Here is a 27971-nt window from a genome sequence, read left to right as displayed (position 1 = left end):
GCTTGTCTAACACTGCAACCGGACAATAAACTATTCATAAGACATAACTGTTACTCAAAGAGGTAACTGTAAGAGATAACTATAAAAAATGTATAGTTATTATAAGAGCTAAGAAAAAGAGATAACTAACAGATTTAAAAATTTTTTATTTAAGTGATATTCCAATATTTCGATTATCTTTCGATTGTCATCCTAAGGGAACTAACAAAATATATAGTGTGAAAATGTATAGCGAAACATTAAAAGAAATTTTAACCAAGACGAAGAAGAAAGAATAAAAATTATAAATATATAAACAATATCTTGTGTCATTTGACGAGTCTTTCCTTGGTACGTTGATCAAAACAGTGTTGGTCCGCAATAAATATAATTTGTGCTTATTAGGACCAAACATATTAGTTTATTTTTGAATATGTAATAATTAACTTTTAAATTCAGGCACTTAAAAATATAACAAAACAGTAGTAATGATACAAAATTGACAATTATTATATTACTCTCTGAATAATATGTTTTCCAATCATGACCAGAAAGAGTGCTTAATTGCCGTGATCATTAGTCATATGATATAACGTCATATGTCATCAACATTTTAATTATTTGATTTAATCAATCAATCAGTCAATCAATCCAGTACGTTCCCAGGGGAACATTGGGCCATAAATAATAATTTAATAACCTTAATAAATAATGTTGAGGAAAATTGTTACAATTTAATAAGTAAAAAATTATCCATATATTTTGTATATGTCACATATTATCATTTATATATATAATACGATATAGTATATGTAATCATTATTCATACATCCTGCACTACGTCACTACATATGGATTCATTATATGACCTATATATTTTATACTAGATGAAGTAGGCCATATAAAAAAATAAAATACTCTAGTTTTGCAAATTATCTTAACTACATAATGTTGCATTATCGTCCATAGATTGTTTGTAATACTAAAATGATACTTGTTATAGCATTTCTATGCTATATTAAAATAACTTTTAATCGATAAAATTATGCACATAAAAACAATGAAAAATTCGATTAAAACTGATTGTATCGTTTAATATATTTTAATATAAATTAGGATGCCTCCTGTGTGGAAAAGTGAGTACACCTCCATTATATAGTTAATGGAAGGAAAATTTTTATATTAATTTTAAACTGACATTTATTAAAAAGAAGAGATTAAAAAGATGGGATTAAAAATAAGTTTTCGCAAGAACCCTAGTATAGAAGAGTAAAGACTATATCCATACTGCCGAATTTTGATAATGTAATCGAGGTTTAGTATTCACCCATGAACAGTCCGATAAGCTATCAAAGAAGTATCTTCCTAAGAACCTATATCTATATCCTTATATATGAACAGTCTGATAAACTATCAAAAAAGTATTTTTTTAAGAACCTATATCTTCTAGATACCAAAGCTGGGCAAAGAAAATGTATTATGGTTTCTTTTTTCTGCGAGTTTCCACAACTTTTGCAGTGTGGATTATGAGACAGCAGTTTGTCTGTGTGGGTTCCTATACATCAATGACTACAAAAAACTGCAGTCAGCATTGCAGTGTTCACGCGGTCTCTATTAGATGAGTTCCGAGGATCTATTTTTATTATTGGTGGGCCATGTTAACCTGGAAGTTACACATGACTTAAGTGTTATCGTATATATTTAAAATAATTTATTTATTTATGTATTTGAATTTATTAGTAAATGATATGTTCATATGATTTTAATGAACAAGTAAAATTTTACAACATATTTCCAATGAACATATACAATAGACTGATTTTTGAATTTGTCTGCACTTAAGACTTAAAAGTTTTTGCGAGTGTAGCCTAACTCTGAAGATTTTAAGACCATTGTTGTTACTTAACATGTTTTCTTTCATAAGTAGCGAGTAATTTTTTTGCTACTCTGAAAGAAAAAATTACGGCTGATGTTGTGATAAAGCTAGAACAGCTCCTAATTCGATCAGATGTGATAGTCGGAGAATTCGTAACCTTAAATCTTACAAATAACTATTCTCTTGAATAATTTCAAGCCTACTTCATCATTCTGTGGTAGTGTCTATTTTGCTTCTTCGACTATTTTAATGAATTATTCATACTGATTTAATTATTTATTTAATTAAAATGTTTAAAATTTGCGTCATAAGTACATGAATGAAGTACTTTTTGTTTAGTTTTTAATTTTAATTGAAATATAAAATATCACAAAATTTTTTTAATCATGTTTGAAATCAATTTTAATTGAAAATATTATTTTTGAAGCTAGCGAAGCTTTTATGTGATTTAGGCGATCTATTCATATTAACATATGAACAGACCTCAATATAAAGAGAACTTAAAAATTAATTGTTTAATAAAACATTTGTATTTTTATAAGCATTTTAAAAAAGCAATCAAGGCAAGCTTTTTATGATACGAGTTTGTCACTTCAGTCTTTTGTTATCGGTTCAACAATAACGCCTAAAAATGCCATTTCAGTAAAATATGCTGGGTCTTTCTGTCACTAATAAAAACCATAAAAATAATAATAGCAATGACTTAACTGGCTTTAACGTGTTTTATGTTAATAAAAACCATTTGCTAATTAATGTTAGTGCAATTATTTGATTTACTATATATGACATTGCCTTAACGACTTTCTGCACTTAAACCGGCCAAAGTAAGTAAAATCGTGGTTATGCTTTAAATTATAACAAATCGGTACGATTATTGAATTACAATTATTTAAATAATAATTTTTTAATGAAGTTTACTATATTGGTTAACTGTCGAAAGCCATAATACACAAAATGTTATGTATAGTATGTATATGCAAATTTGTATATAAAATATATTACATATTAAAATTTTTAGAATGTCTTATCTAGTTCAACATATTATAAAACCTACAAGTGAGATTTATTTCAGTATAAACCTTGAACTTTTGTTATTTATTATATTCAAATATAAATTTATTACTGAACAAGATTTACTAAAACCTAAATTCTAAATGAAATAAAACGGGGTATAAGGCTCTATATTTCAACAAAACAACAACGGTTTTAATTAACTTAAGTACAAAAGAGCAACATTAAGAAATCCATAATGAAATCCATAATTAAACTCAATCATCAATCTCTCTAATATGATTTTAACATGTCTATTGTTTTGTGAGTGATAATTTTTTTTAGACAAACCTTTTTTGGTCAACATAAAGAAATACTGAATGACTAAAGCTTTATTATTATTATAATTAAATAATAAGCTATGAATGCACTTTGGCCTAAAAGATCAATTCTGCGCCTAAGGGCCTAACTAAAACAATTCTAGACTATTTATAAATCTCTGCTTAATTTTACCCATGTGATTTGGGACTAAAATCCCAAGGTAGTTAAGTCTACCATATGTCTAAAGCTATTAATCTAATCTGATTTTGAGTTGTCGATTACATTGCAAATAATGATTTTTTTGGGATATTTTTTTTAATCACCTTTATCTTGACTACTATCAGAAATTAACTCCTTCTCCACTAAGTTCTATTGTTTTAGTTCTCCAACCACTAAATCATTTGATTATGAAATCATATTTTCTACCACATTAAAATATATTTTATGAAATGAAAACTGTGATTGAAGACATATACATGAGTTGTTTTTCGAAACGAAAAGAGATTTTTCAACTCACCATATGTTTTAAATAAACCATACTCAAGAGTAAACTTTTCAAACATAAACATTTTGCAACAACAAAATTTTTAAAAGGGTTCAAATCGAAATGAAAAGAAAACAACAAAAATTTTAGTTGATATATTGAAATCTAGCTGACCATACAACGCTGTATTGCCAAGTACTCATCATCAGTGGTCTTAAGAAATATACGAAATTTTTTTTTAATTAGTTTCAAGTCCGTATATAAATTGTTTGAACTGCAAGTGCCAGGCTTAGAACTCGTACCTGTCAGATTAGAAGCGATATTTTTATATTTTATTAATTAAATTCTTTTGACTGACTATACAGCTGCAATTATTATCAAATACTTATTTCCAGTATTAAAATTATGCCTGAACATGAAAAAATATTTTAATAGATCCATAATAATTGGAATTAGAAATAACCGCTTAACCGCATAAAATTTTAAATTAATTTTATTTCATGATGAAGTAACAAAATAAATAATAAATTTCTCTTTTTAATGCAAAAATTTAATTTTATTTTTTTTTTTTTTAATTGTATGTGGGAGTTTATGATTAAATACAAAAATATTTCATAAAAACATTTATATAGCAGAATAAATCTCAGTGTTTGCAGAGTAGCATTATCCCTTTTAATAATCAAATATGTAGTAGAAGATGATATTTTTATTGTAAATATATATACTTAACTTAATTTAATTAAGTTAATTAATTATTTTCTAAAATTTTAAACTGTGTTTGATAATTATATACAAATAAAACACCATTTATACTACATTTATGTATGTGTTTAATATTTTTGTATTTGCAGTCTATTCAAAAAAATTAAAAGTAATGAACATATTAGAAAAAATGAATATTTTTTAAATTAATTACTTAATTAAATAATTATAATAATTATTACAATAATTTTTATATGTAATATAATATATTACATAATTATAATAATTATATAATGTAATAAATAATTATAATAATAAATATAAATATAAATAAATAATTATTATAGCTTCACATTCAATTCAATCGGTAACTTACAGTATTATCGGAAATCTATATATCACTTGCTCAATTCTAAATATAATTAACACATTTTTTGTACGTTCTCGAAAGAATTTCTTCTTTGTAAAAATGAAATATCAAATCTCAAACCACATCTAGACGAGGAACTGAACTGGCACTTTCGATTTTATTATGCGAACTGTTTGATTCTAACTAATGAATGAAAAATGTCAAAGCATGGGCTTAACAACTAATAAAATCAGGTAACAAGTTTTTATTTTATGGTAATAAAAAACCGCACAAATGACTATTAAAAAAGCTTTACTTTGTCTTGTGATGAGACATCAAAAGCTAAGCTATGTTAACTAACTAGAAGCAAAGAAGACTAGTAAGAACAAATTCTATGAGATACTAAAATTGTTCGCATACATTGACACAGTAATCGCGAAAGAATTAGATGTCATAAAGAAATATAAAAATCTATCTCAATTTATTTAATATAATCTGATCTATAACTGCTTCTGCTTCTGCCTCTGCCTCTGCTTCTAAAGTGAAAAGTTCCCCTGGTAACGTGAGTAATTTTCTCATCCAGTATTTTTCGTATTGTCTATATTTTTCTCAAGCAACATGATCTCATATCAATTTTACTATTTAAATAAAACTATTTTTTTTTTCTAATATTCTAAATATTTTTTATTTTTACTAATATTGCACTAATTTGCGCGACTGCATTAGCAATAATTTCTTTTTGTTTAAATAAATAAAACGTAAACGTAATTGGTATTTTGAAGATGATTTTCATGGATTAGTTAATTCATACCAAAAATAAGAACATTACTTAATAAATTACAAATTCTACTTCTACAATAACAGCAATAATGTTGCTGTCAATTTAACTCAATTTAACTACTTAAGTACAAAAGTGTTAAACAAACAAATAATCACGTTTGGCGCACGAAACAATTGAAAACCAAAAAAAAAAACAAAAAAAAACAAAAAAAAAATAAATAAATAAAAATTCAAAATATATACATAAAATGTTAAATAAATAACATTAATAATTTCAATTAAGACAAGTCAACATGACTCTCAAATACACTACCTCGGTACACATAGACATATTTAGTGCGTAAACCTAAATAGTTAATAATATATGAAGCTGAAAAAGCAACTTATTTAGTGGACACTATGTCGGCTCTAACAGCATACAACGCTTGGTACCGTCTATCTACGACCTGAGCGATGAGAAATATATGCAACTACACGCAACGGTGCCGTTGGTTAAGGTTGAATTAATTGTCGTAGACGTAGAGAACGTTAAAAAAACGGCAGAATGCAGACACAGCATTCACACAAACTGTAACAGCATTAAAATACAAATAACACAAGTTGAATGCGATCACCAAATACTTCACATACAACGAAATGCAATACAATAGATCGTAGTTGCAGCGAACGTAAAAAAAACGTCAGAACGCAAAAAAAGTTATTAACTATGAAGAGTACACACAAAGTGTTTCAGCATAAAAATACAAACAACACAAGTTGAATGCGATCATTAAATACTTCACACACAACGAAATGCAATACAATAGATCAATGCAAGAGTTGATATAAGATCACTCCTAAACTTACAGTGAAAACCAAAATACAATCCTTCTGCACAAATAATCGAATTTATTGTGTTCTATTCACTTCAACGGGTCAACTGATTTTTTAAAGCATAACTAATACAGCCTTTAGTGTGAACTGTTGAATATGAACTAATATATCGCACAACCACTCAAGCAGCAGAATAGTATGTAATCCCAAGCATTATTAACTACCAATATACTAGCCAAGCCTTTAAAATGTCTTCAGACTAGTATACTGATAAATGGAGTAGTCAAAATATTATCAACATTTGTTTAGAAGAAACTGTTGTTTTGAAGGTATTTCGGTAAATTGTAATTCCGAAAGTAGTTCGAAGTTCGAAGTTTTGAGCACATATTTGTACATCTGTTCAACTTTTCAAATATTACCTAACATACATAACATATAAACCGAAAATAGAGCGAAACAATATAAATTGATATTCGAATAGCTCGAAAATTTTCTGAAATTTATAGTTTTAGCTTGATATGTTCGAATTTAAGTATACTTGTGATGTTCAACCATCATTATATTCGAACACTTAACTGGGTGTCTATACTAGCTTGATAAGATATATATGTATAAGATAAAAGATATATATGTTCAAAAACAAATACGTATTAAATACAAATTTTATCTGTGCACAAAAACTTCATAAGTCTAGCAAATTAAGGTATATTCCGATTAAGACCTCAGTTGTACATATAGATGTTTTATATATAATTTTATATTAGCAAGAAAGTATAGCGTTGCGAAAAAGTACTTAAAAGTTTTCTATTTAGAATTATTTGCATGTCATAAATTAAAAACAGTTTATCGTATATAAAAGACTTATTTTTGTTGTTTGGAAGAATACAGATTAGTTGATTATTCAAGACACGGCTTGAAATCGGTGATTCAAGATAAAAATTATTGCAAAGCAAACATGATTAAAATATGTGAAAAACTCGATATGTTTTGAAATTTAACTAGTGAAATCCACAGAAAAGTGTGTAAAGGCATATGAAAGGCATATAGGTATGTACTAAAAGAATTTTGTTACAAACAGGCGATATGAAAGATATACCTCTCTTACTACATAAAAATCTGTTGAAATTATGGATTAAATATAATAAAAAGCCACATGTGCGAAGTCACTATATCACACTAAAGAACTAAAGATGGATCACATAACACGTTAAGATGGGCCATTAATTTTTAGCAGTTTATCACTTTTGTAATACTATGGACTGAAATCTTGACAACAGAGCCACCGTCTTTTAAGCAGTGTTTCATGCAATCACTTTCTGAAGCCAATTAGTTACAGCTTTTACAGAGAATTGATAATTTATTTATTTAATAATATTTGAAATTTAATTAATTGTTAACATTAGAAAAAATTTAATACAGTAAGATTATTTTAATAAATCTTTTTTTAAAATTTTTTCAAGTGGTTTTTTAAGGATTTTAGAGAATATTGAATCTTCTAAAACTATTTGAATAAACTGATTTTAGAGTATTAATAGATTTTTATGGATTTTTGGGTTTACAAAACCCTCTCAGATAAACTGCTTTTAAGATATTAGTAGATTTTTGTGGATTATAGTGGATACTAAATGTACCAAATCAATTTAGACAAACCATATTTGGGGTATTAATGAATTTTTAAGGATTTTCAAGAAACTGAACTATAATCGAACTAGATTTCGATTCAATATATTCTCAAAGATTCGATTCTTAAAGAGCATTCTGTTAACTTAAATTCTTTCCTAACTTAAGCCAGTAATATATATGTATATATATACATATATATGTCAAGTGCTTAAATATGCTATATACATGTATAAGTGAAATATAATAGTTAAGAGTTTTTTTTATAATATTTTATAAAATACTCTATAAACAAATTATATTCTAATTGTTATAGAAACAAATTGCTTGAGTGAAGATAATGAATAATATTGCATACATTTACTAAACTGCAGCTACTTAAATACATAATTAATAACTAATAGTATTACACTCCGTACAATAGTAGTGAGTACTAATTGTTCACTAATATTGTGTATGTGATGAATCTTCTTAACTGTGTATGGAGGTATATATAATAAAAGTTAAACATTAACAATTAAAGATCTGGATTATAAAATCAATTGCACCTGCTGCAGTTTCTTTCTCATCACATCGCTTTTTTTCTACACAAGTTATGTTTTATGCCATTGTCTAAAGCTTTGCTAAAAGCAGATATAAATATCTGAATATCTAGATAAATATTTAACAGATCTGTCTTCTAATTCGCTGCAAAGTATTTTAATTGAAGAAATTGAGCAAACATACTCAGCTCAAGCTGCCCGAATATTACACTCCCTTCACCCGCTCATCAGCAGCAAAAAGCTAAACATAAAGAATAGAGTTAGCATATTTAAGCAAATTATTAAACCAGGACTACTCTATGGCAGTATAGCGTTTTGCCAAGCGCCAAACTCAACTTTAAAAATTCTTCAAGGAGGGCAAAATATTGCCTTAAGAAAACTGGTTAACGCCCCATGGTACGTAAGAGGAGCGGATATCCACAGAGATCTGAGAGTCGATTCAGTCGAAAAATACATTAAAGATCGTGCTCTGAAACGGTTCAATATAATTGACAGTCACAATAATCCAACTCTCAGCATCCTAAAAATACAGCGAAATTTGATAAACACAGGCAGTTACAAAGACATCAGATCCATCATATTATAAAGCCCCGTATTCAGTTATTCTTACTGTGACTTCCACAGATAAAATAGAGTAAAGGTGCTGATTCACCAACTCAGACATCTGAATATCAATCAATCTTAGGTCAAAGTATTTTTACTAGACGTATCATATTGGTTCAACTATATCACATGTTGATTTTTATCTCTCTTACGTACTACATAAGCGAAAATTTTTCTACCAAATTGATCAGGTCAATTTAACTAGTATATGGTAAGAGCATATTTTTCTGAGTGCACTTGTCTATTTCTTATAAATAGAATCGAATAGAATAGTATAGAAAAGATGCCGCTAATTCTTGCAAAGATGACCGGTAGTTCTTTTGATCATTTTCCAGAGTAATGTGAATAAAACATTGCTTAGTATAGTTTGAAGGTCGATTTCAAGAGAGTGGTGTGTGATATTGTGTATTAACAGTTTATAGAACCGATGTTGTCCTCAAATGTAATCATGAGAATAAAACTACTTTGATTATTAAGTTACACATTAAAAGACATTTAATAGACAAAAAATTAATATTTGGACTAGCAGTTTCAGAGATATTAAGGATTTTTGTTAAGCATGTTTTCCGACTTAATGACTGTCTGCATCCATATATTTTATTAAATCTTGAAAACACTTAATCCCCATTTAATATGGCTTATTTCGATTGTTAACAAGAAATCACCTCCATATACTATACATAATATATTTCTATATATATGTTATACACAATAATTTAAGAAAAACTTCAGAAAAGATTATAACATCAAGTGGATTGAACGAATTAATGTAATTAGATTCTACTGTGTGTAGAGTGTGGAAATGGAATCAGCATTTAAAGTAAAATACGTATAAGTTGAAAATAATTGAGATTTAATTTGATATTCAACAACTGCACGTTTTTTGCTGTATGACTTTTTGGCTTGATGAACTACATTATCAGCAATAACCGCCATTATCATTGCCATTATCTATCATCGTCAGCAAATACGAAAAGAGCAATGCTGAGGCCAATTGAATGAATGATGATTCGAATTTTTGGAATTCAATTCTTATTTGTTTAGGGGCGCCAGTTATGACAATGATGCCTTCATCTCAACAAATTAAAATTTGATTTATATGGTGTGAAGTGATACTTGAGAGTTCTGTGTAATTCTAATGTCAAACTGTCTATTAGAACACATAAACAACGAAATGAGGAAATTATTTATTTTTGTTATAGTTATATAATTCGGAATGGCAGCACAACTGTGGAAGAGCAAATGATTCAGTGGGGTTTTTTCAATGCGAATAACAAAAAATTAAGATGAGAAGCAAGAACGCTTTAATTTAGTACGGAATGGAATTTATGGTGTCATGAAGTTTATGAACGTCATTGTTTGTTGTGGTTTTTCGAAATGTTATTGAACCTTTTTTTATATGGACTAACAAGTCAAACAAGGAACTACGAAAGCTTTTAAGTAGTAGTAAATTTAGTAATACCGGGAATAAAAAATTTTTATAATGTTTTGCTATTTAATTTAGTAAACAGACAAAAATTTAGTGTTCACCTAAATATAGAACAAAGCGTTTCACTTTATCTCCATTTACTTTTATTGATTTATAATTAACATACTAACATTAAATACTGTCTTTCATACTGTCTTTCACAATCACATGCATTTTGTTTCTCTTCTAAATATTTTTAATCCAGTAATATTCAGGCTAAAAAGACTAAAACGATCAGCATTCTTGACAAATGTCTATCATAGATGAGAATTTCTAGCTTAAATTGCCACTAAAAAAAACATTGCTTTCCATGACATTGTCACTTTGAAGATTAAAATTCAGATAGTTGATAATATCAAAAATTATTCTAAGTAGTAGCTCTATTATTCACAGCCATCAAAACAATATCTCTTAAAGTAGTCAAACGGCATTTTGTACGATAGGTGGTAAGTTGGAGTGGCGACCTTATATCTAAGAAAGGCCACTTCACCTCAAATAATGGCCCATTGTAATACCACAGAAATAGCGTTGATTCGTACATTCACTAAAAGATCAGTATGCGAGCACCGCCGAACATGGTAACAACTCCCCCATTAGGTAAAGGTAAACCAACCTGACAGTTCTCTGAATTTAACTAAGTCCCTAATATTGTGGGATGGGATAGCTCGGTTAAGTCGGTAAAAAAAGCGGCCCCTAAAATTTTTTATCTTCTCCTATCTAAAGATGGTCACTTCAGAACCACATCCACAACAAAAATCAGTATAAGGCAGCAAGACGTAGACTTGACTACCTTAGAAGCGACATCTCCGTCTTAAATCAAATAGGTGAAATCAAGCCCACAGCAATTACGAGCTTTATAAATAGTTTAGAATTGTTTTAGTTGGGCCTTAAGGCGCACAATACATGTTTAAAGTGGAGGTGCATTCATAGCCTATTATTTAATAAAAAGTAAATCTCATAAAGAATATGTATTATTTTTGTTAGAAAAACTTTTTTATTTCCTCATATTTGTTATTCAAATTTGAAACTTTAACATATTTTTATGGAATCCAAGCTCTGTCACTTTATATTTTGATATTGCTTCCATATAAACCGTCATTTTGGGGTCAAGTTTTTATAAAAAAAAATTTTAAATTCATAGTATCTGCTATTGATCGTTTAAGATATATATAGTTGTATATATAGTTTTAGATATATATAGTTATATATAGGTATAGATATATATAGTTGAATATAGTTGTCTTACAAACTCTAACCTTAGATTCATGTTATTGCGTGAAAAACTTGTTTTTATTTGTTAATATTTTATTTAATTTCAACCAAATTTGTATCTTTTAGATAGAAACATTGTAAAATAAATTATGCACTAAGTATCATTTGAGTACTGTAACTCATCTGTGAAATAAATTCTTTTAACTCACCTTTAAAAAAGTGTGTAAAAACTATATGCAAGGATAGATAATTTTTTTTTGTTATTACACCGTGATAAAAACATAGATTAAATTACAATTTAATTATAATAATTTAATTATTACAGTCTTCAAATTTTATTTTATTTCAGAATTTTTAATGATATGTGGGTACTAAATTTTTCTCTGCTTCTTCTATTGTATATATATAGTCAGAATATAAATTCTATTTCTCCTCTTTCAATAGTGACATATTTAAAAATAGCCAATGATAATAATGTTTCTTCTAAATCTGTGCAGCAGTAAATATAAATTATAATAATTATAGTTTCAATTATAATTATATAAATTAAATAAATTATAAATTATTGTGAATTAATATATAATAATTTACAATATGTGATGTATAGCATGTGTAATTATAGACGAATCATAGAAGTAGTCATTACATTACCAGAAAATTTAATATCCATTTTCACCCCTTAACCATGTCAGAAGGCTAGTCACAAAAAAAAATCTGTATTTGTGTGTCTGATTAACTGAATCTATGTATGTCTCCATAACTCGATGTCTTATTTCTTGGTCCATTAAACTTTTTTGTTAATATTATTAACGTCATCTTTACACAGATTATTCTTAATAAGTCTCAATTCATTGTCTTATTTAAATTAATTTGTTTAAAAATAATCTCAATAATATAAAAAACCGTTCAATGCCCAAAAAAACCAGACATAGAGACATTTTATATACAAAAAAGCACTACTAAGGCACTGATTTTTTTTTTTACGTAGTTTAAGAAAAACCTAAATACAGAACTTCTTTTTATGACCAGCCTTATAAAATGGTTCATACCATGCCTGTAACTGATATTTTCTAGTAATGCCATGACTACTAAACCGCTGGTCTTTTTAAATTTTATCCATAATTACACAGATTAATTAACGTTATATTTTACTTGATAATCCATTACTTAGTATATCAAATACTATATTTTTGAGCTTACAAAATTTGATTTTAAAGCATATGTATATATATACATATGGAATTTTTTTTTTTTTGCCATCAATTTCTATCACTAAGTGTTATTCAAATATCTTAATTTGAAGCAAGTGTCATAAAAAGATATTCAAAATTCAGAATTCAGAATTCTTTTAAATTTTTATTAAATTCTTTGACTCTCAGTCAGCCTTCCAGCATAAATCTGAACGAATCAAATCAATTTTTCGGTTAACAAGTTGTTGACATTTATGGGAATTTATGTTCGCGACACGCACGCACCATAATAAAACGATTCAACAACAACAACTGCGACAACAGACAACAACAACAATGTCGCCTTCAAACAATGTATTTGTTATTTTTTTCTCTGTACATTGATATTTGCGGCTTTGGGTATTGACTGTTGACAACTAGCGGCTGAGTGTTGCTCTATGAACAAGAAGAGGTTGGCACTTAGCGATTGTTGGGAGCAGTAAAGGTAGGCATGTCGAATTTATTGAAGGCGTTTGCTAGTACATAATGTGGAGTAATTTTCAATCCATATTTTTAATAGTAATTCAAAATAAAAAAATAATTTTAAACTAAACACCCTTTAATCTATAATACGCCTATATGATTTAATCAAACTAAAACTTATTTTCGATAAATAATTTTGTTTACACAAAAGATAATTGAATCTATAAAGCAAAGACATGAGTGTGGCTCAGTATCAGTTAAGGATGGTGAAATCTATAAGAAGGAGCGAATATTCTAACAGCAAAGTTTGTGGACTTTAAGACGACATAACTTCGGTTTCACAAAACATAAGAACAGATGATTTTGTAGCGACCACTTCAAATCTGCTAGGGACATCTTATACTTTCTTGTATTAATAGTGTAAAATCAACAGGGGTTCCAAGTCAACAGTTTTATCTCTTGAGAATAACTGCTATTTTGATTAAAAGAGCTTAGAGCTGTGAAGGGCAAAATATCATTACGCCCATAATGATAACATCGGTTTCATAAAAAGTAAGAACAGGTTGTTGTGTAGTAACCACTTCAGATAGGCTAGGAATGTCTTATACTGTCATTCAATAATAGTATGGAATGAACAGAGGTAGGCTTCAAGTCAGCAGTACAATTTTGGATCAAGCAACTTAAAACAAACATCATTACGCCAAAATGATGATATTAATTTTGGTTTCACAATAAATAAGAATAGGTTGTTCGGTGGTAACCACTTCGGATCTGCTAGGAATGTTTTATATTGTTATACATGAATTAAATAAAATGAACAAGGGAGAAAGTTTTAACTCAACAGTTGTATTCTTCAATAATTACTTCTGAAGCTTGAATGACCTTGTAACCTTGAATGACCAAACATCATTACGCCAATAATGACTTTGTTTGTACTTTAGTTTTACAAAAAGTAAGAATAAGTTCCTCTGTGGTAACCACTTCACACCTACTAGGAATATTTTACATTCTTTTAAATTCATTAAACAGAATGAACAGGGATAGGCTTCAAGTCAACAGTTGTATTCTTCAAGAATAACTTCTATCTAGATTCAAGCAACTTAAATCCTTTAAGCTTTGAAAACATCATAAAGCCAATAATCACGATAATACTTATTTTATGTTAAATGATAAACTTGAGAATGCAAATATATTTTACCAACGATTTTAAGATTTGATTTCCTATATTGATTCATTAGTACTTACACTCGATGTATATACCATATTAATGTATATTAAAAAAGAATACCACATAAAAATCAACCTTAACAGCTTTAGTATATTTTTATTAGAAATATAAAAATTAAAATCAAATTAAAATTAATTAAATATATGAATTTCTACAATATTTATTAATTTTATGACGATCACAATATACATACATTAATAAATTATTCAGATAAATCATAAAAATTTTCAATAACGCCAAATTTAAAGATGTGATCATTTTTTGCATGTAATTAAATCAAAAGACTTTTACTGAATTGATAAAAAAAAGATCAATTAATCAGAAGAAGTGACCCTTAAAAGTGATTTGTTGTCAGTAAGACTACGTCAGTTGATGCAAACAACTTCAAAAACTTCACTCTATATAATCTGAAGCTATGAAACATTGATTTATCTATAAATGTCATGGCTGCGCACTTTTAACAGAGCTCAGATTAATCGAATACCATTATTCAAATTAATATTATAAAGATCAGAGCAATCGTTAAATACATTTTATTTAAACTAAACTAAATAAATCTAAATTTGTTAGATTTATTAAGAAAATTTGAATTTAATACAAAAGTATTTATTATATAGTATAGAAAAAATTCAATTGTCATGAATGCAACAATCGAAAAGCTTCATCAAAATCATAAACAGGTAAATGTATCGCAATTATGATTTAGTACTTCATTTCCCCCATTAGAACCGTAGAGTAATAGAATTAATAGTTAATAGTTGCTAAGGAAAATATTCAACTACTGGTTGCTATAACTTATAGAAGTCAAAACAAAACTTAATAAATATATTATTAAATCGATTCTAATGCATTTTCTATCAAATATCTGCACAGATATTGATTTTAATATTAACTTTTAATAAATATATATTTATATTTACTTAAGAATAGTTGTGTTTGAAACGAATTTGATTAAACAGGACTTATTATATACCATAATTTAATATATGTAGTTTTGTTAAATAAATAGCAACATCTCTATGTTTAGGATCCTAAACCTCTTTCAGTTCAATGAAACAAAAATTGATGTACGAGGTTTCTTTTCTGGTAATCGGAAGGTATAACCACATAAGATTTTGGGAAGCTCTAATTTGCACTGCACAGAATATGCAGACTCGATTTCTTGTTAATGTTTAGGTGACGTTTGATGCTTAACAAATTTTTCAAAAAAATCTATTTTGATGATTATAACATCAGACACATTTTAAAAACAAAAAGATTTTTTACATTTAATGAAATAAAAATAACTGTACTACTCAAGATAGTTAGGTGCACCGTCTTTAAGTTTAGAGATAATAATCCATTCATATATACCTTTTTATCGAAATAAAGACTGGACACATTTCTCTTAACTATTAACTTTCGAAGATAGTATTTAATGACATTGACACCTGCAGAGTCTTTAATATGTAAAGTGAAACTTTTTCCTACCGTATACAATCGTGTATTGCGACTACCAAAAAACGTAGTGCAGTTCCATTCGACCTCAGTTATTCTAATGAGATTCGAGGACTAAAATCAAAAGAAATTACTAGGTTAGTATTTAATGACAAACTTGAAACTTTCTCCTACCGTATACAATCGTGGATTACGATTACCAAATAACCTAACGCAGTTCCATTCGACCTCTTTAAATCTAATAAGGTTCGAGAACTAAAATCAAAAGAAATTACTGGGTTTGTTAAAAGTTTTAATTTGTTTAAGTTGACCCAGACAATTTTCGTAGGAATAGACCAATAGATCTTAGGTATAAAGTTGGATTTTAAAGCTTCAGTCTTTCACCTTTTACTTGTGCTATAGAAGAAATCCATTTCAAGCCACCACCATAAAGCGTTTAGTCAATTCGCTTATTTACAGGGGATAGGCCATATGCTCCACTAGGAAAGATGGGCAGCAGTAAGTAAGCAAGTATGTATACTTACAAAAAGAATTTTCTTAAATGAAATGCAATGAATATTTATACTTTTTGTGTATAATATTTATACTTTTGAATATTTATACTATTTAATACTTTTTGTGTTTAAAAAAAAATAAAACTCAACAAATTTTTTTGGAATTAGCCAAAAAATTGGGAGTAAATGGTTTCGAGTATTTAACTCAAGCACACCGACTTGTCCGGTCGTCTATATTAACCAAACTAATATGAATTATTTTCTACTGATAATATAATAAATATTTATTATATTTACAACAAATATAAATATATAAATATAAATAAATATAAATAAATATTTATTATTTTGTAAGGAAAGTTAATATTATTCTATTGTACTGAGTCAATGGTAGTTTCCTATTATTGCAAATAAAAATTATTAATAAAACTATTAGCAATTAACGCCTCATGACACGAACTAACCAACAGCCAATTGATAAAAAAATAGTTCAGAGGAAATACGTATGGCCGGGGCATACTTTTCGCAAGTCAAACAGCGAAATTGTTCATGCGACACTCGATTGGAAACTACAGGGAAGAAGAAATCGAGGTCGACCGAGGACAACATGGAGAAGAACCATCAGTAAAAAAGCGAGCAAATCTTTTAGTGAGCTAAGAGCAATCTCTTGTGATTAGACTAAGTAAATAAATTTTATTTCTGAATATGTCAATAATAATAATAACAAATAAAATATTATAAAAAATATTATTTATGTAAACTCGTAACAATTTCAATATTATAAAAAGTATTTTGTTTCAAATTTCATATGTCATATTTTCAGTCATTGTTTTTTTATTTATCAAATAATTTATTTAAATAGATTATACTACAATTTGAAAGTTTGTTAAACCAAATATGAATGACAACAAGGAAAAGAGAACTTTTCAAATTAAATGGAGTATAGAACCTACTAGATTCTATGACTTAACAATAATAATAAGTTAATAGGAAACACGTGCTCAACAGGAAGTGCTTGCGAAGTTATTAAGTAGTACGGTACATTCTGTGTTCTAATCGCCAAAATTAACTTTTTTGAAATATATTATATTAATTTTTATTTTCAATGATGATTGGCAAAAATGTACAAGTTTGTTTTCGAGCTTTTGTTTTTATCATATCTACAAGCCCCAGCAAATTGATTAATCTTCCAGTTGAATAGATAATTCAGACATAAATCTTTTCGCCAGTGAATTAGTTTTAAAAGTTCATGCAATTCACTGCCATACAAACAAACACTAAAAAACACTAGTTCAAATACTAAAATACTAAAAGAAAAAACAAAAACAAAAACAACAATAAATAAATAAATAATAATAATTAACAACTATTTATTTTATGCTCGAAATTTGTTAATTTGCTTAAAATATGCTAAAAACTCAAATTTAGTTTGAAAAAAAAATAACTAAATCTACTAATAAAACTTCAAAAAAAAACCAGTTCTCATTAAAGAGCGCAACTAAAAATTTCCGGACACTAATAACGAATTCAGTTGCATATGCTTAAACAATCTGAACAACAGAAAGCTGCTAAATCTATGAACTAAATCTGATAAATCACACAACTTTTGGATACAACAAATCAAGCAGAAGATGCGGGCCCGATAAGTGCCCAAAATGCATACACAGCAGCTAACACCTAGCAGCTAGCAGCTAACAGCTAGCAGCTGATCAAAGCATCACAAAGCATCACAAACCTTTACATGGCAAGGTCAAAGGCCTATAAGAGAAATGCCAAGGTCGGCTAAGTCCACAGATACGAAAATGAGCGAGACCAACAATTAAACAACAAAAACAAACTAAATTAGGCCAAAAGTAGTATATGAACCGAACAGAAAAAATTGCTTCCAACCCAAAAGCAATATTGCCAATTAGAAATTAAAAATTAAAAATTAAAAAGCAGCTCGAACTGCTGCTCATCCGGCATATTAACTATTGACCGGAATTAACATTTGCATATTAAGTTGGAAACGGGCGCACACACGCACACACGCACACACCACCGCTTAATTCTGTGCATATGCGCAACTCCGCTAGTGTGGCTTCACTAGTGAAGATTTTAGTTTAACTAATTGCATATTTTTTTGTTGTCTTGTGTTTTTTATTGTTTATAACTTTTTTTTTATTATTTATTTATTTTTTTGTTGTATATACGGTGTGTGAATAATTTAGTGCGGCTGTATGTTATATGAGGAATCGTTTAATGAACGCGTTTCAGTGTTAATTTAATTTGTTTGAAAAAAGTTATTTATCGATATGTGGTGTCGATATATCGATGCCACAAATAAAGAATTAAGAAATAATATTTTCAAAAAATAAATAAAATACAACCAAAGAAAATCATACGTTTTTTCTTCTTAACATTTTTATTAATTAGAAAGCAATAGTTTTAGTGTTAGAATAGTTTTTTATATATTTCTTAATCTGGCTGTAGGTCCCATCTTGTTAAATAAAAAATTCAACGTTTAATATTTTTTATTATACTCTATATTTCGACGCTCCAGTGCAATATAGGCGAAAGAGCAAAGAGGATAACGTATAATTTCAACAATATTAACTTATAATAGATCGTAATCCTGATGATGACTCTCAAGGAGATTCGAAATATAGAGTATAATAAAAAATATTAAACGTTGAATTATTTAACAAGAAGGAACCTACAGCCAGATTTAAAATGTATATAAAACATTTTAATAAACAGGTCGATAAATAAATTTAAAAAATTTTAATAGTTTTAATATTAGTTAATTTATTTATGTTTTTTAACCTAATTTACATCCATCTATCTATCTTAATTGTATTGTAGTGTGCTTCATCATGAAAATTTTGGCAAATTGAAAAAACCTTCAATAAAATTCAATAAATCGGCTTGTAGGAATTTTGAAGAAACAATACCATAAATCAGTTTGTACTAATAAAATTTAATTTTAATAAAAGTAATACCTACTATTGAAGAATGATAAGGTTGAAAGTTATAAAATGTATACAAGCCTATTAAGATTTATGAGAACGAAGTAGGAACCAGCAGAAGAAGAGGGCGACCAAAAAAACGATGGAAAGACAGTGTGCAGCAGGACTTTGAAATAATGAATATAAGAAATTGGAAAAGCAAAAAATAGAGAAGAATGGAAGACTGTTGTTAAACAGGCTTAGGTCCGACATGGACTATATAGTCCATAATATAGTCTATATAGTCACGAATGATGCAAGAATATATAAAATATAAACAAATGAGAGTGTTAAGAGCTAGCTCAGTAAATTATTTTTCTAAGAACCTACAGTCAAATTTAATTTTAGCACTTTAAAATAAAAAATATTATAAATAAACGATTAATTAATATAAAATTAAAATTTATTTAATATCAACTTTTTTTTTTGACGCAAGTGAAGCATCTTATGACGAAAACAAACTATTTGAAAGTTAGAAGGGCTTGAATTGAATTGAAAAGACAACAATAAAAATTTTAGTTAATTTATTGAAATTTAGTGGACCAGGTTTTTTTTATTAGATACAAAAATGCCTCCCAGTTACTTTTTTGACCATCATATTAAAAAGAGCTATTGATTATTAAGTTGGTCATTAATATGTGAGTCCGCTTTTAACATATATGATTATTAATACTCGTTATTTAATTTCTTCCTGAAACAAGATTTAACAAGTTCTAAATTTTTTCACTTTTCAGAAAAGAACGTCTAAGAAAATATATACTGAGAGAATCTATAAGTTTTTTAAATATAAATTATATATACATAGATTGTGTCTCATTTATACAATTTTGAAACAAATTTTATTAATTAATTGTTAAAATACTTATATTCTAATTATATATGTTATTTCAAATTTGTATGTTTATACTCTCCATTTATAAAAGAACAAATAAAATTTGTTTTTATAAGATATCTCTTGTAATTTATTAATACTTCATTTAAAATGTTTTTTTCAACATATATATCTTATGTCCTCAAAAACTTATTTTAATTTCAAATTCATTGAACTCTAAAAGAAGATGGTACGCACAGTTTTGATAAACTATCTGTCACTGTCATTCCTTAACAAAATAAATATTTGAAGTATTTTTAAAAAAAGCAATTATTTTTATGAAAGACACGAATTCTAATACGGACTATAAACAAATATAAAATAATACGGACTTGAATCGAACATTTCCTCAGACCACTGATGATGGTTACTTGGCAATACTCGAAACAGCGTTGAACGGTCAGTCAAATTTTAATATATTAAATAAAATTTTTGTTGTGATCTTTTCATCTCTATCCGAAACCTACTAACTTTAAAACAATTTCTTATTGCGTGACTTTCGGAAAAAGAATCAACATTAAAAAAACAATTATTTTTATTTTACAATTTATAGGTATGGAAATTATTCGGAATATAACCACTTCTTTCACTTATTTTGTTTTTCAGACAATACATACTAGTATTTTAAGCTCTATCCAAATTATAGATAATCTCTAAAATATATATATATGAAAAAATGAACCAATATATGTGTCCCAGTACCACCGATGTTGAATAAATAGCATTATTCGAAAAAGCTGTATGATCGCAAGGATTTAATTGACTATAAACTAAAATCTATTTTCTTTAGAATTATAAAATTCCTTACTCTTATGCCTTTTCTTATCCAGAATAAATTTTCTGTGATTACATAAAAATTATTTTTAAGTAATAAATATTTGTTAAATATCGAGGTACCCATTTCAGTTTGAATATCTATAATGTCATGTGTGGAGTATTTTGAGTATTATGTAAAAATATGTAGTAATATTTGAAAAAGCCACTTTTCAAAATTTTACTTATTGAAAGTCTTTCAAAATAAATTTATATAAATGATATAAGATCATTATCCTTTTCCTACCCAAATATATTATCCTATATGTGTCCTATGTGTCAGGTTTTATTTACATTTTACTACTACCTTATTTACATTGTAATGTATAAACATCTATTTTTGGGTTTTGATCAACTACCTCAGTGATGTTATTGGAGAAAGATTACTTATAATTAATCTGCTAATATGATTTCTGTGGAATTATTATTTTTTAACCTTTTTATAGACAGAATATCATTTATATAACGAGCAGAAAAATGAAGCGAAATCACACAATTCATCGGAAATGTGCTCAGGGTAAAAAAGACCTGAACACAAACAAATCTAAAGACAATCTAAGAGCAATGTAAAGAGTTTCTAATTCGGATCAGGAGTGGGAGCTTGGACGCTGGTTCCATAAGAAGCATATGGCATAGATAGATTATTTATAAGGAATTCTCTCTGAAGCAATGCAAAAGCAGTTCTGGGGGAAGAAATTTCGAAGTAGAAGGGGCGGTGTTTTAGTTCTTATACTACACAATAAAAGTCGGACAGTAGTCGGTTTGATGGCGCATAATGTATTCCGCCTCCTCGCTCACACAAGCAAGAAAAAAAAAAAAAGATAACAGCTATTAAATTAGTCACCAATCATTGGTATACTAAATTTAAGAAAATGTGATTAAACAGACACAAGTGATATCTAACTCTCTGGAAGCCAAGATGAAGTATTACGATAGATAGAATAGAATATAGAATATTAGAATATCGCTAAATTCGTAAAGATACTCGAAACAGCGTTATACGATTAGTCAAATTTTAATATATTAACTAATAGATAGATAGAATAGAATATAGAATATCAGAATATCGCTAAATTCGTAAAGATATCAAAAGCATATGTTAACTTTGTTCCACATAAACGTTAGGCTATGAGAAGGAACCAAGTTGTTGAATAAACCACGTTTGTAAAAAATTGATCTGCAAAGTAGTTAGCCACAGGTAGAAGCCAACTATGATATTAGCCATATTTGACATTTATTTTGGAATACCCACATTATATTGCAATATTCATTGGCCCCTTTAATAAAGAATAAACAATAAAAGTGAACTATCTTTTAGATAATGGTTCGTCAAGTCTCGAATAATATGAATTGTTTTTCGAATAGTTTTTCTACCATTTATGGTTACTTGTTCGCTAATTTTGGGAGAACAAACCGGGGAAGAAAATTTGATTCAAATGATGAAGTTAGCTATGTAATAGAAAGCTATTTTGAAGAACTTGGCAAATCTCTTATGATGAGAGGAAATGTGGAAATGTTAAAAAAGTATTGAGTATTACAATAATTAAGAATATTTCAAAACAAACCAAATTAAGTAAAAATGAGTGTTATAACATAGGAGGTTAAGTAAAAAAATTTATTTTTTTACTAAGGGAATTCACCTATTTGGTGCATTCAATCAAAATATGCATTTATAATGTAAATTAATGAATAATTTGCATTATTTTAAATAGAAATACAGTTGTTAATAAATATATATAAAAATGTGCAATTGAAATCTAATTTTATATTTTTTATATTAATTTTAATAATTTTATTTCGAATTCCCAAATAAACATAGATAATTTATATACAATAATGTAGAAGTTTGAGTAATATTTCAACCAAAAATGTCCCTTGTCATAAGAATACTCAATAAAATAAATATATATAATAATATGATATATAATACATGTATATAATGAATATAAAACAATTTCAAGAAATAAAAAGATCTTATTTGTTATTTTTTTAAGGTAAATATTTATATCGCATTGAGTTTATTTAATATATTTGTAAATATGTACTGAGAGAATCTATTATTTCTCTAGATGTAATTTATTTATAAATTCTATTTATTTATGCAATTTTAAAACAAATTTTAGTAGTTGCTTTTAAGAAATACTTGTATTTTAGTTATGTATAATATTTCGATTCTAAACGTTCACATTTTTCATACTCAAAAGTATCAATAAAATTTAGTTTTATAAAAAATATTTTCTAATTTTTTCATATTTTATTTGAAAAGTTTTTCTCAGCATATAATTTTCATGCCACGAAATACCTCTTGTGATTTGAACCTGATTCAACTTTAAACAAAGGACGATCCACTCAACAAACTATCACTATTATTTTTCAAGGAAATAAATAATTCAGATAAAATATATACATGTAAAAATAATTATAAGTGGATCTCTTATTTATTGTATGCTTGGGATTACACACATTGATATCGACGTTTAATAGTGCAACAATGAGCCAATTATGTGTTCCCTCCAGAACACCATAAGATCTCTAGACACACTATATAAAAACAAATATCCGCTTTATATAATTGATAACTAACTTGCTATTATTAATACACAATTAATACTTTTGTTTAGCAATCACTTCTGCATATCATGACCCCAAATTTTTATGATTTGCGAATTCATATATTATATATAAGATCATAAAAATGAGCATAAAAACGATCAAGAAGAAGTTATGATTCAAAAATTTTATCTATTAGAAGCTGCTGTTATTCTTATCTTTATTATCTTATCTTAATGCAAAATGACACCAAAATAACTTAATATTGTACTAATTGCAATTTAAAATTTAATGAAATGTCTTAAGTTTTTGAAAGTGCAATAATATAACTACTGTGTCCATGCGTTGTAGCACCATGGATTAGCACTCTTCACACGCCACCTAGAGATATGCGTATAAGCAAAGCCGAAACGCACGACTACCCATTTAGGTACAATTGCATTAAGCTGACGAATCTATTAACTTGGCTATGTCCCTAATTTTACATGATGACAACACAGTCAAGCCGGTAAGAAAACTGATCCCCGAAGAATTTACATCTACTCCTAGCTAATGATGCGCAGTAATACATGAAGTGAGGCACAGTTTTCTTCTCAACCACAACAAAAGTCATTGTACGTAAACCCAGTTTCATAGCATAACTTCCTGTTAAGCAATGACCTGTCTGCACCCATACCGTAGCGCTGAGCAGGTTACGCCTTAACTGAAGCAGCTGAATAATGTGTTTTTTGTTCAGTTTAGACCAGGTCAATCTTAAGATCTGACAGTAAAATGGATAAGAAAAATTTCATTTAAAAATATTACTTGTCGGCCGACAAAGTAGATACTTATCTGAAGCTGCGCTTAGAATTATACAAACTTAACTTAGCTAATACTCAAAATCAGCATTTATTTTAGGGAATACTTGAAAGGTCTAGTAAATGACCCGGCTAAGTGTGAAATCTTAATGATTTTTAATTTAATAAAAGAAGATAAATAGTATATAGGTCGAAGATAAATTGTAGATAAATAGCAGATAAATTGTGAAAGTTGTAAGAATATTCCTTGTTTGATGGTCAGCGAATTCAACACTTCAGACAATTTGTGAAAATTAATTTTTATTACAATAGAAAATTTTTGATAGAATATTTTCCGAACTAAACTATTTCCGGTAACATAAGTGAATTCTCAAAATAGTGTTCGCACAGACTAAACACTTAAAATGAATTTTTAATAAGTAAATAATGAAATTAACTAGGACAACTCATAAAGTCACTAATCAGAAGTATCCACCAACCTGTGCTTAACCTTAATAAATATATAAAAAAGAAACAATAACTAAATCCATTTTGTGAAAATTAGATTATATATTTTACGTTAAAAAATTTGTTATGTTAAAAAAGTATTTTCCTGGCAACCTGTTTTTTCTTAACAGTTTGTTTTTCTTGAAAGTTTTCAGGAGTTCACAGCTTTCCTACATAGGTTCCTATACACGATTGGCCAGAGAGAACTGCAGTAAGCTTTCAGTCTTTCGCAATAAGTTCTAAAGATCTGGTCTAGTTATACGAGAGCCAAGTTAAAACAATATATTTTTTGGAAACTAGTATATCTAGACCATTCCAATGCGTATTTATAGATTAGGGAAATAATCAAAGAAATAAAGCAATATAAAATAATGTTAGTATAATCTTCCTATATAAATATACTAGTGATTATAGCTAATATGTTGTATTTCTGACCAAAGTATTTTGCGTTCAACTATTACAATATTTCAGTAACAAAATAATAAATAAACAATATATTGTGTACAGTCAATATATTCGTGGTATATAACTTAATCTTTAATCTTAATATATTTTTAAAATATGTGTTCATGCAATAACAATTAATTTAACTACAGTTAATATTACATTGTATCTCACATCAGATAGGCACTTACCTTTATTAACCAACTCTCCGTGATCATTTTCATCGTAGTAGTCATCCTCACCTTCCTCAGCGTCATAATCCAGTACGGCATGAACTTGTGTACGCGTACCTTGTCCTGCTTGTACTCGCGTAAACCCTGGAGGACGGTCAGGGTAGGCATCATTTGCCGTAGTATCACCAACACCAACACCGACACCACCACCTCCACCACCACCACCACCAGCAGCTCCATAAATTGCAGCAGGTGTTTCAATTTTATTACCAAAATTTTGTTGAAATTGTGACTTGGCTTGTGAGACGGTTTGCTTTTGTAATTGTTGTTGTTGGTCCTGTTGTTGTTGCTGCTGCTGCTGTTGTTGTTGCTGCTGTTGCTGCTGCTGTAGATGAAATGATGATGAAGCTGTATTTGAGACTCGTGTTTGTGTGGCACTAAACGCATTGAAATATTGTTGTTGTTTTGGTTGTTGTTGTTGCTGTTGTTGATTCTGTGCTGCTGTCGGAAAACGACTATAAGAACTTTCTCCATACGTTCTTGTAGATGTCGCCGTAGCTGTCACAGTTCCAGCAGCTGATGTGGTTGTTGTAGTTGCTTTATATGCAATATTATTACTACCTTGCTGTTGTTGTTGTTGCTGCTGTTGCTGAGCATTTAAGTGACTATATTGTTCTTGCTGCTGTTGCTGTTGCTGTTGCAGTTGTTGGTGATGGAATTGTGTATTTCGTGCACCTGGTGGGGGTATGGGTGGTAAATAAGTATTACTACTTTTACGTCTACTACCACTATTGGTGTTGCTATTGATATTATAGGAATATGATGACGGCTGCTGTGGTGGCTGCTGTTGAGGTTGATGTAATTGAGGTGGCGCATATGGATTATTCTTATAGTAGTCTGACTCAGGAGGTGGTGGTATGCCATCTTCTTGTTGTTGATGATCAGCAGGTGAATAAAGTAAATTATTCGTATTCGTAGCTAACTGATGTACATTGTGTAGAGGTGAGACCGTTGCACCCCACGATTGCACAGATTGCGCCAATGCGCCAAATGGTAATGAAAAATTTGATAAGGCCATTGTAATGACTATTACTCTTTCTTGACTAATTCCTTAATTATCTACACAACTTCAATGTTAACATTTTTCACAGATAATAAGATTTTATTATAAATCTTTTTTATAGTTATTTTTTATTATCTTATTTTCTTCTTGTTTTTTTTTTTTTGTTTTTGTTTGTTTGTTTTTTAATGTTGAACTGTTGTCGTCAATAACACAATATACAATATACAATATATCTTATATTGTAATATTTTTATTGAAAATTTTTTATTGAAAAAAATATACAAATTCAAAACATAAATTGTTTGGAATGCATGCAAACGAAAGACTTAAGCAACAAACTTGCGAAAAACAAAAACCACTTGTTTTTTGTATGATAAGTTTGATTTTTAATTAAAAAATATATATCATTTATTTAATATAATTACTCAATTTTATTTGTCACTTTCCGATTTTTGCACTATTTTAATTATTTTTGAAAAAAAATTTTTCTTCCGCATATGTGCATTATAAATTCTATTTTTCTTTCATACAAAAGAACGTTATATTTAAAAACACGTAAACGCGCGTCTCTACTGTAACAGTAACATTTGTGCAGAAAATTGTTTTTAAACAAAAAATTGAGTATAAAATTCTGAAGCGATACACAACCGTTCAACGCGAATAATCGCCAACGACTGAACTCTTATTAGTTTCACAATTTAAAACTTTAAAATTTAATTTAACAATGAACTTAAGAAAAGTATGTACATTTACATACACACACACACACACTCACACACACATACACACACGCGCGCGAAAATGCACACATGCATATTTTTATAGATATTAAATCAGTACAATGTGAGCGACATCTAGTAAGTAACATACAACATACAAATAAACATAGCATAGCAGAAATACGTTAAATGTACGTGCTGAAAATTATTTACGCGCATACCGTATTACACTAAAGTCTCCAAACTATTCACCAAACAACAACAACAACAACAACGAGAACAACAACAACGAGAACAGCAGCAATAATATATATCGGTACATACATAAATACTCATACAGTATTAAAAGCCAAAAAGCAATATTGATTGGGAGTAAGCTTAACAGCAACATAACAACAACAACGCCAACAACACCATTATTGACAGTATAAAGAAAACAATAACAGCAAAAACAGCAACAACAGCAAAAACAGCAACAACAACAAAACCAACAATAATAAAATGCACGTCATAAAAAG

The 27971-nt window shown here is 28.1% G+C and overlaps 1 protein-coding gene across 1 annotated transcript in view; it reads right to left on the bottom strand.

The window, feature by feature from the left end:
- Nucleotides 1-26831, bottom strand: part of LOC119689976 (protein spaetzle 3) — a 68817-nt gene extending 41986 nt beyond the window's left edge. The window contains exon 1 of the mRNA XM_038104942.1: nt 25690-26831. Within this exon, the coding sequence (XP_037960870.1) occupies nt 25690-26749 (1060 nt within the window). The 5' untranslated portion in view covers nt 26750-26831. The remainder of the gene's footprint in view (nt 1-25689) is intronic.
- Nucleotides 26832-27971: the final 1140 nt, after the last annotated feature.

Source organism: Teleopsis dalmanni, chromosome X, assembly GCF_002237135.1.
Source record: "Teleopsis dalmanni isolate 2A chromosome X, ASM223713v2, whole genome shotgun sequence".
NCBI lineage: Eukaryota > Metazoa > Arthropoda > Insecta > Diptera > Diopsidae > Teleopsis > Teleopsis dalmanni.
This window is presented reverse-complemented; position numbering and strand designations above follow the sequence as displayed.